The sequence below is a fragment of the Panthera pardus genome, unplaced genomic scaffold (genome assembly GCF_024362965.1).
Source record: "Panthera pardus isolate Hobbes unplaced genomic scaffold, ASM2436296v1 HiC_scaffold_27, whole genome shotgun sequence".
NCBI classification, from domain to species: domain Eukaryota; kingdom Metazoa; phylum Chordata; class Mammalia; order Carnivora; family Felidae; genus Panthera; species Panthera pardus.
This window is the reverse complement of record NW_026526843.1, coordinates 98,423,207-98,437,257: the sequence shown is the minus strand read 5'-3', so window position 1 is coordinate 98,437,257 and position 14,051 is coordinate 98,423,207. Positions and strand designations below refer to the sequence as shown.

The window sequence follows — 14,051 nt, the reverse complement described above, 5'->3', positions numbered from 1 at the left end:
ACCGTTTCCATGAGCGAAAGAGAAGAACGGATTTCTTCCAAACACCAATATTCTCAGCAGGATTCCCTGTCAACTGAAGGAAGCTCTGGGTGGTTTGGAGTTTTTCTACTATTTTCTTGTGACTCTGCCTTAATCATTATAAATGTTTTGCCTTCTACCCAAGGATACACGAACTAACAGCTGGGAACCGTGAGACTCATTTTTGTATCGAGCGTCTAATTTCCTGGCGCGACGGAAGCAAACGGACCAGTAGCCAAAGTGCATGAATTTCTTTTCACCGAGTCCCCTCTCATCTCTGTACAGGTGAATGGGTAACACAGAGAACAGAAACTCTGGAGTATAAACAGCTCCAGAGGGGAGCAAGGCAATTGCTCTGAAATAACAGGAGCAGAGATGACATAGTGAGAGAAATACTGTGTGCTGAGCTCTGCTGAAACCAGATGTGGCTCAACACGAGAACGATCCATCACAGAAGACCGGAGAACACATCTCCGCCAAACAAACACATCCAAAAGAACGCCACTTTCATGGGACATTTTTTTTCCAAGGCTTGTATTTAGGTATCCACAGCCAAGGCTACGGGCTTGAAAAGAGGTGAGAAAATCGAAAGGGACAATTTAACTGCCACACAGACATGCACTTAGGTGTTCAAAACGACCACCTTCAAGAAAACATGGAGATTATTTGATGAGACATTAGACATAATGACTGACTGTTTCTAGAAGCCTCAAAAAACAACCGGCAGACACAATTCTGTGAAACTACGCTTTTACCTCAAACTAGGAATTTCCATTGGGGGATGAATACATGTACCTTTTAACTAGGGAATGGATTTTAAACCTATATAAAAACGCAAGTCTGTGCTAATACACCCACTCTTTCAAAAATTATTTGTACAGTACAGGATGCTATAGGTTTTGACGCCACTGAGGAAAAAGGGACCATTTGGTGGTGTCCTTCTGCATGAGGGCTGTGGGGTTGAGAGAGGGTGGTGGGGACAGGACCAGCTCTCCGGGACCCTCTCTGCCCTGTAGGAAAAGCAGAAAATGAAGCAGGGGTAGGGGTGAGGGGGGCCTAAGCACAGGATCCCATTTATGGTTCCTGAGGCTCTGGTTGTGACGAATCGCCCTTTCAACATTCTAGGTTCAATACCTCTAGTCCTTTCTACAAATGCCACAAGTGAGGAGCTGAAGGCCAGATTTTTTTTTTTTTTTTTGCCTTTTACTGAACCATAGGCTCAGAAAACTAGAAAGCGCCTTTAGAATCGTTCTGCAGTTGAGAAAACGGAGATCAGAGATCAGAAGACTTGCTCTGGGTATGATAGCAGGACACATGGAGGAACATATGGAAGAATACAGGAGCGCCTGGGTGGCTCAGTTGGTTAAGTGACTTCAGCTCATGATCGAGGTCGTGAGACGGAGCCCTGTATTGGGATTCTCTCCGCGCTTTCTCTGCTTGCGCACTCCCCCTCCCCCGCCTCAAAAAAAATAAATACACATAAAAAAGAGAAAGCAGAAAGGGAGGCTGCAGAAGGTGCCCGTTTAGACTTTACAGAAAAAGGAAACCATCCCACATTCTCTACCAGTGAGAACAATCGGAGGAAAAAGAAACACGAGAAAGTTGGTTACAATAAGTCCCACGGTGCCCACATTACCCCCAGCTCATTCCACGGGTCGCCCCTGAGACTCTGTGCTAGTGTATAAACCATCCTGTAACCTAACTTGTGCAGAGACAGAAACAGAGGCAGGTAATGGTGGGATAACCGCTGTGTGTCTGCCGGCTCTCACCCCGGCACGAGGCACCTGGGGGAAGAGGAGGCTGTTGCTGACATCATGCCCTTCTAGAAGCAGCTGACGCTTTGGGCTGAAGGACTCTGCAAGCACATCGCTGCCCAGCAAGAAAGTCACTGCACTTTGATGTGGTTATCTGTGCTGTGAGGGTTAATTTCAGAGGCCCTGGCGTTGGCAAAACATGTTTTTTTGTTGCTGTTCTGCTCAAAGAGCGACACGATGCAGAGCCTTGATCAAAGCGATGAAAAGAAGCGCCTTACTGCGTTGACGTGCAGCCGTGGGTTACACGTCATCGTTACGGTTCATTGCTCGACGTCACCCTGACCATTTTTATCTGGTTTGGGGACTGGCTATGTGGGAAGAATCGGCTCCGATTACCAGAAGGCTTCTCGAAACCCTGTGTGAGATTCCGCTATGCGCTCCCTGGTTTCCCAAGTGGTCTGGGCGCACAGGGGTGGTTCTCGATGCAAGAGACAAAGGGCGTCCCGGTACCACCTTTACAGAGAGGGCACCTGGAGCTCGCACCTGGCCTCCCCGGGCCCTCTGCTGTGAGGCAGCCTGTGGTTTTGATGCATATCCTGCATGTTGTAGCCTTTTCCAGTGGTGAACTGTAAATTCTGAAGCCCTGTCATGTGGGTTCCGTGAGTCTGCTGAGCAACTGAGCCCCAACTGCCACTCCCAGTGCGATCAGCGTCAGAAGTCAGATTGTTTAGAAGACCCCCCCACTCACCCTTAGCTCAAACTATGGCTACAGGATTACTGAAAAAGAAAACAAAAACAAAAACAAAAGATGATTGTGAAAAAAAGGGACGAAAACGAACTGTTGATGATGGTGGCCAAGCTACCCTTGATCGCAAGCAGCACCGGCTTTGAAACTGGCTACCGCCGTTAGAACTTTCCAGTGCAATCTAGACATGACAGAACCTGAACCTCAGGAGCTCAGAGAAGGGATCAGAGAAGAAGAGCTCAAGGCCACAGCAGGTCTGCTCCAGATTCGGTTCCTTGGAAGCATTAGCAAAGCTCAAGGAAGTTCAGAACCGCCTTCCAGTGAGCTTCACTCTCACTGGCCTGCAGGTGGAGACGTAACCAAAGGAACGTGGGCAACGCGCACTTTGATAAATGGGCTACACCCATGAGACCACTGGCCCTTAAAAAGATAATTCAAGTGGGGAACACCCACAGGTATTCCCTAATTCACCACATTTTCTTTTTCAATGCCATCCCCAGCAGTCCCTGAACTGGGGCTACAATTAAGGGTCTCAAAGGCTGATAAATTCTGCAAGAGGATATTATGGCTATTACTTGGAACGTTGAGTTGAGTTGAGAATTGCACGGGGACTGACGGAAGGGATCACTCCTTCCCCACCCCTCAACTAATTGGGGCTGACCGTCACAAATGTTTCGTTGCCTAGAAACAGGGTAACCCCCTTTTCCTGTACTCACCCACTCTGACCCTTTACCCCTGGGAAGAGATTGAAGGGGCAGCCCGGGCACGCCATATCTTGCCACCAGCTCAACACGGACTAGCCAAGTGGCTGAACCCAAGGGACACACACCGTGTGGGGGTGGAAGGTCTGGACTAAAATTAATGATGCTGAAGAAAGGGCACGCTGGTGCTGAGAGGAACAAAGCCACACCGTGGGGGTTAAAAAGGGAAAATCTAACATAATGTTGGTGCCTAGAAAGAGGCTTAAAATACGCTCCCTTAGGTATGAGTCAACTCTCTAAAGAATCTGGAGTGGGGAAAAAAAAAAAAAAAGTCAAGAAGTGAACAGGACAGCTGGCCAATCTATCGAACACCCTGGATTCTGACTGCGACCATGAGTCTACGGAGCACTATTAAAATGGCTATGTCTTTTGGTTCTCATTTCACAGGACACATCGGTTATTAAAGACCTGTGTTGAAAAGTATCCTAGGGGAATATTTACCCAGTCAAATCTGGGGAACGCTGATTTATAATAACCTGAAAGAACACTGTGTGGTCATTGCGATGGTAAAGGTTTAATTAAGAAAGGTAGTTGCTCTATGGTAGAAGGTTTATATGCTCCGTGTGTCATCTGTCACAATATTACACGTAAAAAACAATAGCTATTTGACCCATTAGTATGTGAGAAAAGCCACAATCGGGCAGAGGGACACTCTGATCGCTGAGGAATATTAGTTTAAATTGATGGGCCTGCTTCCCTGTGATGAAAAGCCAGGAATCTGAGGTGGACAGTAATAGAGATTTCTGGGACATATGCCCACCAACATCTATCTAGGAGTGACCACTATTCATATGATGTTAGCCTGGGTGACTCGGTATTTTTTGCATCTTGCATTCATTTCCTACTTAGAGTACAGATGTCAGTACACGACGACAACAATGGACCAAAGAGCATGGGACCACATGAAATAAGAGAGAATGAAAGGAGAATTGGGAACTGGGCAAGGAATACCCAGCCAGAGACAATCTGCTTGGAACGGGAAAAGAACGGATGGAAAAGACCTCCCAGTGCAAAGAGAGTACTTGGTGGGCACACAGATCCAGAAGGAAGGTGAAGGGTGGCCAGCCTACTAATACCATGAACGGAAACAAAACCACCCTCAGCACCACCGCTCGGGCCAACCACTCTTCCCCTAGCGTGCACCTCACGGGTATCGGAACACGCTGAATAGGACTATGGTATCTCCCCTGTGAGCGAGGAAAGAGAGAGAGGGAGAGAGAGAGGGGAGTCCTGTTAAAGGAGCCCTCTTTGGGGGCACCAGGATCTGTGAAACCACATAAGCGGAGAAAATGAGCTTGGCTCCAGTCCTCAAGATTGTTTTGAATCCTGAAATAACAGAGACCTGGCCTCTAACCCATGTGGATAAGGGTGGGTAAGCTACGCTCTCATGGATCCTGGGCGTCTTTGTTAGCAACTGAACCCTGTCGCAGGCCACCCAGGGTGCCCTCTCCAAAGGTGAGGCGCATCCACCAAGAAGGGAGCAAAATCTTTTCACCTGCTTCATCGTGGTGAGGCTGAGTCTGGCAGCTGTGACTTGATTCAGACAACTCCAGGCTGTACAAAATCTCTCCACTACGTGATTCAGGCGCCGAACAGAAGCAAATTGTTCTCGATTTCTTGTTTGCAGAATATTTGTCACATTTATCAACTGCAGTATATTTAGCCTTATGGTCTGGGCTCTCTCCAACCCACCACACGCTAATCAACTAATACGTGTGCTTTGTTAAGCGCCTTGTTTTCTTTCTGCTCTCAGAAGTTGGCTATATTTTTTAGAAGCCACACACCTAAAGGATGTCACGAGAACAAAAGACTGAGAAGAAGCTTAGATGATCTTCTTCCGAACTTTCGGGGGGGGGGGTGGGGGGGTATTGGCCGTATGAACCAGCTTATAAGTCCCTCTTACCAAGATTTTCTCTTTGTCTCTGCTTTTCCTTCGAGTTTAATTTTCATTCACAGTGCGTCGAAAGGCACTATGGAGTCATGCAACATTAAACCGATTACAAACTGGGGACACTATACGCCGATGGTGAAGCTCCCAACTTAAACAGCAAATGCTCTATGGTGGATACAAGTGTGCTATTCGGGTTTCTGCAATATTGGCGCTTTGATAATAAAGTGAAAAAACATCTAAGACCAAGTGCTTTAATGGAGGTAGCACTGCCTATTTCCTAAGGCATCAGTAATTTCAACTCTTCACTGGCATCAGGAGATCCCTGAGATAACACCATTAATTTTCATTAAAGCAAAAGTTGGCAGAAGCGACCTCTGGTTGGAAAAGCTAGCCGGGACAAGTTTTATTTGCCTGTTCCGCAGACAGTAGCCCTTTCTCATGGCTTTCCAGGCACAGAGATGACAGCACGGTAGGAAGATAAACCTAAGCAAACAGCGAGTGAAGAGGAAATTCTTAAATCATCTACTGAACAGTTAGTTAAGTACTGTGACCACAGAGGTTTTCAACAGGGAAGGGAGAGGCACTCTCTTCCTTCTGTAGTCCTACCACACGTGGAACCTTCCAGCCACGTATGAGAATCCAGCACTTAACTGAGATAAATACACCCTCGTTGGGCTATCCCGCAACCTTTTTCAAAGAGGACAAAAGTCGTGCTCAGAAAGGACAGGCTGAGAGTTTCAAATCTGTTTACAAGCGGAAAGTCCACATCCGACACTCGGAGCTTAACTTCACTACGAGGTTATAACCTCAAGCGGCCGGACTTTTTTCTAGTATCAAATTCCCCCACTTTCCCAACATTTATTGGAAATTCTGACATATGTTGAAGTGACAGAAAATGGGACATATTTGCGAAGAGAATCATGATTTAACAGGAGAAGCGCAGACTGCCTAAATCCGAGGTACGAAGCGACGTCACGGAAAGAGACGGTCAGAATGAGGTTTCCCATCTCGTCTATTGTGGGGCCTTTTCAGAGTGTGACTTTTAGGACCTCCCAGAAATATATACTATAAAACCTTTAGAGTAACAGGTTCATAATTATCCCTTTACCAATGGAAAGCATTACCTCTTTCCAGCTATGGTACGTTAACAGGTCCCGGAGGAAATCCCAGGCCTGGGGAGCCCTTTAAAAAACCACTTAAACTTGGCAGCTATGTAGCTGAAAAGTGACAGCTTCAGACTATAAGCTACAAGGAAATGGGAGCGTCAATTTACTTCTGTTCATGCATCCATTCCAGGAAAAAACATCTTGAATCGTACTGTGTGCCAGGCTTCGTGCTAAGCACCGGAGAGGCCCAGATAAAGAGGAACACAGACGCTCTCCTGCCAGGGGAATTCACTTCTGGGACAGTTCTTCCTCATCTCTGGGGACCAAGCCACACGCCAGCGACGCTCCTGGACCGCCTGCTAGAGCCTCTGCAGACCCCAGGGTCAGGCGCCTTCATTTCTGAAGACTCAGCAGCCCAGGTTCACAGCTCTCTCTTCCCCAGTCCTGGCCCCCCTCCGGAAGACCCCAACATGGGCGGGGCTGACGTGTCGGCCCTTCTTGCCTCACCTCCCTGCGTTCCTGTTTCATCTCCACGCAAGTTCACATCTACTCCACCCACTCAGACCGTCACAGCCTGGACCTAGTCACCTGGACTTGTTCCACAGTGTTTAGCTATGCTCCTCTCCGACCACAGCCTCTCGGCCTTCCAGGGACTTCCACACCAGCTCTTCCTCGAGAGCCCCCAACGGTCAGCCTCTCGATCCTTCTCCCTCCCGATGACCAGCTTGCACGTGAATTCACGGCTCCTCTGCCCCAACGTGGCCTCGACAGACATCCCTTCAACCACTGAATCGTTCTTTTGCCCAAATCCTCACTGCTCTTGCCCAGCTGTCCTCTGCCCACCTGGGCTGGACCCACCCGGCCCCCGAGTACTGAGTGAGCCCGGACAAAGGCCACGGCCGTGCGGACGGGTACCGGGGCAGAACACTGAGCAGACTGGGCTCCTAATGCTGCTGCTCACATTGGCCCCCTTCTCGCCAATGCTCCAGAACCGGGAACCCACCCACAACCCTCTCGCCTTCGGCTCCCCATCGCAGCAGGGAAGTCGGTCTTCCCGCAGAAAACAAACCTCTACGTGGCTTCCCACAGCTTCCCCCCGCTGGGTCTCCTTAGCTACCCGGACCTGCACAGATCCCTTCCTCGCCGCCCCCCATTACAGCAGCAGAGAGGTGCCCATTCCTCCTCTTGGATCCCACGTTACCTCCCCTAGGCTCCCAGAACTCCCATTGTTTCTTATCTCATCCTCGCCTCTCCTCCTCAGTGAAGTGGACTCCGGGGCACCCGGGTGGCTCAACTGGTTAAGCCTCCAACTCTTCTCCGGTCATGATCTCGTAGTTTGTGAGATCGAGCTCCATGCTGGGCTCCGCATGGACCGTGCAGAGCCTCCTGGGGACGCTCTCGCCCTCTCTCTCTCTCTCTCTCAAAATAAATACATATGTAACTAGACTCAAGTGTCTCTCAACTTCTCAGTACATCCACTTCGTGTACTCTGTCCGGACCAGCTAACTACCACCCCTCGTCCTATCTCCTTCAAAGTAAGCGTCTCCAGGAACGGGCCGTGACAACCATCATTTCGTCCCCATTGCGCGTACTTTTGAGACCACTTCACCACCTCCCCCACGCTTCTAACAACCTCCCTGGAGCAACCGACCCCTTGTTGCAAAATCCGCGGGGCACTCGTGCCAACCCCATGCTGGCCTCCCATCGACATCGGCCCCCCAGGAGCCGGCCACTTCTTTCCTCCACACCATACACGGCCCTCTCACTCTTGGGATCTTCCTTCTTCCCCGCGGGCCTCGCCTCTGCAGTCCCCTCTGCACACTGTTCGTCCCCTGTCGTAAATACTCTTTTCTCCTCCGTCTACACACTCTCCCTAAACATCTGCAGGCTGATGAGTCCTAAATATTATTTGTCTATTTCTGCTGAGTAGCACAGCTTTACCCCCACCCCCTTCACCAGGCAGGGCCACCGTTTGCCCAAGCGAGCACCTAGCAGCTTCCTTGGGTCCCCTTCACGCACCTGATTAAGTACATCACGAAGGCCTGTCACGTTCACCTCTTAAGTATTTTCTCCATTGTCTCCACTTCTCTCCATTACTCCAGCATCCATTCGGGCCACCATGTTGCCAGTGTAAATTTTTTTTTTTTTTAACGTTTTTATTTATTTTTGAGACAGAGGGAGACAGAGCTTGAGCAGGGGAGGGGCAGCGAGAGAGGGAGACACAGAATCCGAAGCAGGCTCCAGGCTCCGAGCCGTCGGCCCAGAGCCCCGCGCGGGGCTCGAACTCACGGACCGCGAGATCGTGACCTGAGCTGAAGTCGGACGCCTAACCGACTGAGCCACCCAGGCGCCCCAGACCACGTTGCCAGTTTAGAGCACCACAACTGCTCAACCAGTCTCTCTGGTCAGGTGCACGACCCGCTCGGTCGACCCATACTCGACTGCGCAGGCACGATGACCTTTTCTAAATGAAAATCCCACCGTGTCATCCCCTTGCGTGGCTCCCCACTGACCTCTAAGCTCCACATAAGTTTCAAAAGCCTTTCACCATCTGCCCCCCACCTGTGTCTCCGGCCAAATGTTTCACCATAGCCCCTTCCTGGGACTCTAGGCTTCAGCCAGGCTCCAGTGTGTTCAGTTCCTGAATACAGCAGCACACGCTACTCCTTCCAACTCGAACACTCCTAGAGCGAGCGGGACTAATCCTTCCGGACTCCGAGAGCTTAGCCACCATTTCCTCAAGCAAAAGCTCACCCCCACAACTAGCTGTTCTCACAGTACCCCGAGTCTACTGTCACACAACGAAAGACAGGACTTTGAAACCGTCTCTTCACTATTCCTCAAGGTGCCCATCAAGTGTGCAACTAGAAACGGGACCGCGCGGTTTTGTTTTGTTTTTTTTCTTTTACCAGTTGTGCCCCTTCTCAACGATCTTCTATTCATCCACCTATGTCTCCAGACTCTCATGGACCCCCTGGGTCTCCCTCATTAGGCTACGAGTGCCATCCAGGTAGGGCCCGTGCCTGTCTCTCCCATGGTTCTATCATCAGTGCACACGGGCCCTCCAACAATATATTCTACCTCACCTTGATGACAGCGGAGAGGTATAAATAAACTAGGAGACGAAGACACAGAGCCGTATGACAGGCCACGATTTCCCCACGGACGTGGGATACTCAGCAGAAGCAGAGAAACTAGCCCATCGTCTGGGTCTTTATCATCACATCATTCATCGGAACATTAGCAGTCAAGCTAATAATCTACTCACACCTACAAAATGCGGCGGGGCTAATGCAGGTATTGACCTTCTACTACGACACACCGTTTAGAAGAAGGAGAAACAAAGGCAGAAGAGGGAGAGAGACTTCAAGGTTCGGAAAGGTAACCCTGGATGCCAGTGTCACTAGCTGGGACCAGAACGTACAAACACCTTGTCCAATCAAGGAACGGTGACACAGGAGAGACTCTAGATAATATCACAAAGTAGTCTAGGGGCACATTAGGCCACAGACACCTTACTAAAGGGAAATCTATGTTGCAGCTGGACGTGTGATAGCTATTTCTCCCCCTCTGCAAGTGAAAATACCCCTGGTCCCACTTTTTTTTTTTTTTTTTTAAAGCCAAGACGAACGTCAAGTGTTCCAAGCACTGGTTAATACTCACAGCAAAGGGCCTTCTGCAGTCTTCGGAGTTTCATGGCGGTCCTATAAGCTGAGAACCTGACATTATTCAGGTCAGCTGGGGAAAAAAAGAGACAAAAGAGAGAGCGTTTTGTTATTTCATCAGAAAGCACAAAAGCTCCCAATGTTTCGGAAACAACAACAGTAACACAGAGAAAAAAATCTTTTGTATATCCCCCAAATTTAAAAATTCTAGCGCGGTGCCTGGGTGGCTCAGTCGGTTAAGCGTCCAACTTTGACCATGATCTCTTGTGGGTGGGGGAGGTACAAGCCCCAAGTTGGGCTCTGTGCGGAGAGCTGAGAGCCTGGAGCCTGCTTCTGATTCTGTGTCTCCCTCTCTCTCTGCCCCTCCCCTGCTCACACACTGAATAATGTGTTTACTGAATAAAAAAATTGAAAAAACATTTTTAAAACTTCTGTCAGTCAATGCGAGAAAAGCAAAAAAACCCCCAAAAATGTCTTTTTGCTGTCTGACAATCAGGAAAGCTAAGTTCTGTGAAGGACTCCAGTGGCAGAGCCCCCGGAGGGCATTCATTCATTCATGTAGTCCTTATTCCTAAAAGGGAACAGACACACAGGGAGTCTTTTTCTTCTGGACTATAACCTCGGTTCTACTGGAGTGGATCTTGGCTACACAATTAAAAGAGGACAAGCAATCTATTTTTGAAATAGCTATTAGAACTTAGCAAACAATCAAGGGGCGACGCAATACTTTTTTGAGTTTTTTTTTTTCTTCAGAAGTGTATCGGGGCGCCTGGGTGGCTCAGTCAGTTGAGTGTCCGATTTGGGCTCAGGTCATGATCTCACGGCTCGTGGGTTCGAGCCCCACGTCGGGCTCTGTGCTGACAGCTCAGAGCCTGGAGCCTGCTTCGGATTCTGTATCTCCCTCTCTCTCTCTCACGCCCCCTCCCCTGCTCATGCTATCTCTGTCTCTCAAAAATAAAAATTTTTTTAAGTATAGGTGACTTTGTTTTCACGGTAATAATTAAAACAACATTTCATTAATGACAATACAGGAGACCTTCTAAAAAAGATAGAAGTTTAAGACAAAGATCTCGGGTAAATGAAAAGTATGTTTGTAGAATTTAAAAATCACAGTGGGAGAGCTTCAGGCTTGAAAGGATGAATACTGGGTTTATTTATATGATGATTTTTTGTCCAAGTTTTTATCTGAATTCCAGTTAGTTAACAAACAGCGCAAGATCAGTTTCGGGTGTGGAACATGGTGATTCATAGCTCATATACACGACCCAGGGCCCTTCACAGCAAGAGCCCTGCTTAATCCCCATCACCCATTTAATATCATACTTTCTTCTGATGATCAAAGTTACACATGCTCACTGTGGACAACTTGGACATTAAAGAAAAATTTACAATCAAGTAAGCAAATCACCGATAATCCCCTTACCCAAAGATACGCACTGTTAACCTTTCGAGAATTTCTTAGTGTGTGTGAGTTTGAGATGCATTTTCCAAGATAACTGGGACTAAAGTAAACATTTAGTTTATACTCTGAGAAGCCATCATTCTAATAGTCAGCACAGGTTAACATCTCAGTGATGGAGGCCGACGGTCTATCAGGCCCAACTCACCTTCCCCAGCAGGAGGCTTTACTCAGATAATGCCCTTACTCGAGGGTGCGCAAGCCTTGCACTAAACTGGGCTGTATTTCTTTGCTACCATTTCTGTGTAGGTAGGTTTCACAGAGACAAGGACTTCAAGAGTCCTTGAAGACAAGGACTCTCTCTCCTACTTCTGTCATCTCTCCCAGGGACTTAATATACAACCGCTTTCTGAAAAAGCAGGTCTCCTGCAGCTAGTGAACTGTTGACCGAATGGAGGAACAAACGAACAAAAGAATGAAGGAAGGAAAAAAAAAAAAAAACAGACAATCGAGTGGCACCCATGACACCAATTCTACTTGGGGGTTAGGAGAGGGAAATAATGTAACGCACACCCGAGTCGCCTGGGTCAACATTATCAGCTTCACGGCCTTTGCAGAGACCAAACGGAAAAACCTGAATTGACATGAGGGAGAAGAAAAACGATGTCCGTAATTTACTTTAAAATATTCGGCAGACGGGGAGCCTGGGTGGTTCAGTCGGTTGGGCGTCCGACTTTGGCTCGGGTTAGGAGCTCACGGTCCGTGAGTGCGAGCCCCGCGTCGGGCTCTGGGCTGACAGCTCAGAGCCTGGAGCCTGCTTTGGATTCTGAGTCTCCCCCTCTCATGTTCTGTCTCTCAGTAAAATAAAACATTAAAAAAAAAAAAAAGATGTTTAAAATATTCAGCATAAATATCAACACGAATGACAGTATGCTATCCAGGATATGTATACATATACGTATCCTGGATACGTATACGTATCCAGGATACGCATACTGGCGAGGATACGGAGCGAGTGGACCTCTTCACACGCTGCTGGTGGGAATGGAAGATAGTTCAACCACCTCGGGAAACCGGTTGAGTAGTTTCCCATGAAACTGAACACACATCTCTCTTATGACCCAGATATTCCACTCCTGGAGATTTACCGAAAAGAAAGAAAAGCATGTCCACAAAAAGATGTGTACCTGCATGTCCACGGCAGTAGCTTTAACCACAGTAGCTAAATTCTTGGCAACAAAGCAACAGGAGAGCGAATAAAGAGACTGTGGCGTAGTCCTGAAGTGCGCCGAGTTTAAAGAAAACCCTCACGTGGCCAGTGCAGCATGACGTACGTACGTGTTAGCTTACGCTACGACGCAGAGGCGCTCAGCCGTCTGAGTCAGGAATGCACACTCTAGGGGTGGGTGGCTAGCAATTCATCAAAAAGCCTCACCCCGGAGGTGGCCACTCCAAGTACTTCAGCTATATTTAGCTCCCATCACACCGGGGGATTCAGTAATTATCCAAATTAACGCTAGATAGGTCTGCGCTGGTGACGTTAGCGGTTTGCGAAACACGAGGACCGCTGGAAAAGGTTTCGAGACACTGGCCGCCCTTCCGTTATCGGGCTCCGAGAAGAATCTAGCAGGCTCTCCACCCAGAGAAATGGTGCCCTAGGCCGGATTCCAAAAAGGTCCACCTGCCGGTCACTGAATTGCTGGTGGCGCGGAATTCCATCGGACAGTCAACAGAAGCCGGCTGCCGGAGCAGTGGTTCTCCAACTTGAGCCCGCATCACAATTACCGGGGGAGGGCGGCTTTCAAAGTACCACTTCCCGGGGCCCGGCTCCCAGATTTTCTTACTCTGTAGATCCGGGGAGGGACTGACAGTACGCATCTCTAACCACTTTCCAGGAGATTCTGACGCTGCTGGTCCCAGGACCACACTTGGAGACCCGCTGTGTCCGAGGGCTGTGGCCAGGCACGGCGAGGCTCTCTCGCCGAGCACGCAAAAAGGCAGGGCTGGGACTTCACGGTGCCTTTTGCATACGCTTTAGTGAGACTGGTTTCCGCCCCGTGGCTAAGCAATGTTCTTTTGTGACAGAGCCTGTTCGGAGACGTGCCTTCGTTATAAACTGGTAGGTAGGTCCTAGTTGTCCAAAGCGTCATTCGAGGGTCAACAGCACGACCCGGAGCTTGTCGGAAATGCAGAATCTTTGGCCCCACCCAGATCCACGGATCAGAATCAACACGTTGAACAAGATCCCCAGGTGATCGATTACTCTAATCGTACATTTTAATGAAATCTATTGTTTGGTGTTGTTAAAGGTCAAGTATGTGTTGTCTTTTGTTCTTCCTTTCTCAAGTTCCACTTTGTGGACTTTTAGGAGAATATACGATGACAACTATGACCAGTGAACCCAACAATTCACCCCTGGGATCTATCTGCGGGTCTCTTGTTTATGATGAACACCAGTAAAAAGTACTCAATGTATTAAAAGGGTCTAAACGCGTTCTCCCTCAAAGGCGATTGGTACGGATTCCCTCTCCTCCAAGTGAATTCACTTTTCTCTCCAAAGCTTGTTCTCTGCTCAGAACAACTTGATTCACCTAGGCCCCCCCCCCCCTTCTGCCCTTCGTGATCTCTCTCTGCTTACCTTTTTGGGTGGTCTCAGCCAACGCACGTCTTGGGGCACTAAGCCACAAGACGCTCATTCCCGGCCTCCCCTCG

At 48.8% G+C, this 14,051-nt stretch overlaps 1 protein-coding gene across 24 annotated transcripts in view; it reads right to left on the bottom strand.

Annotated features, from left to right (window-relative positions):
• The window catches only part of DMD (dystrophin), a 2,111,713-nt gene that overhangs the window by 97,271 nt on the left and 2,000,391 nt on the right, over positions 1-14,051 (bottom strand). For all 24 annotated transcript variants that reach the window (XM_053892047.1, XM_053892050.1, XM_053892044.1 and 21 more), the window contains one exon: positions 9,939-10,013. In XM_053892047.1, the coding sequence (XP_053748022.1) occupies positions 9,939-10,013 (75 nt within the window). The remainder of the gene's footprint in view (positions 1-9,938; positions 10,014-14,051) is intronic.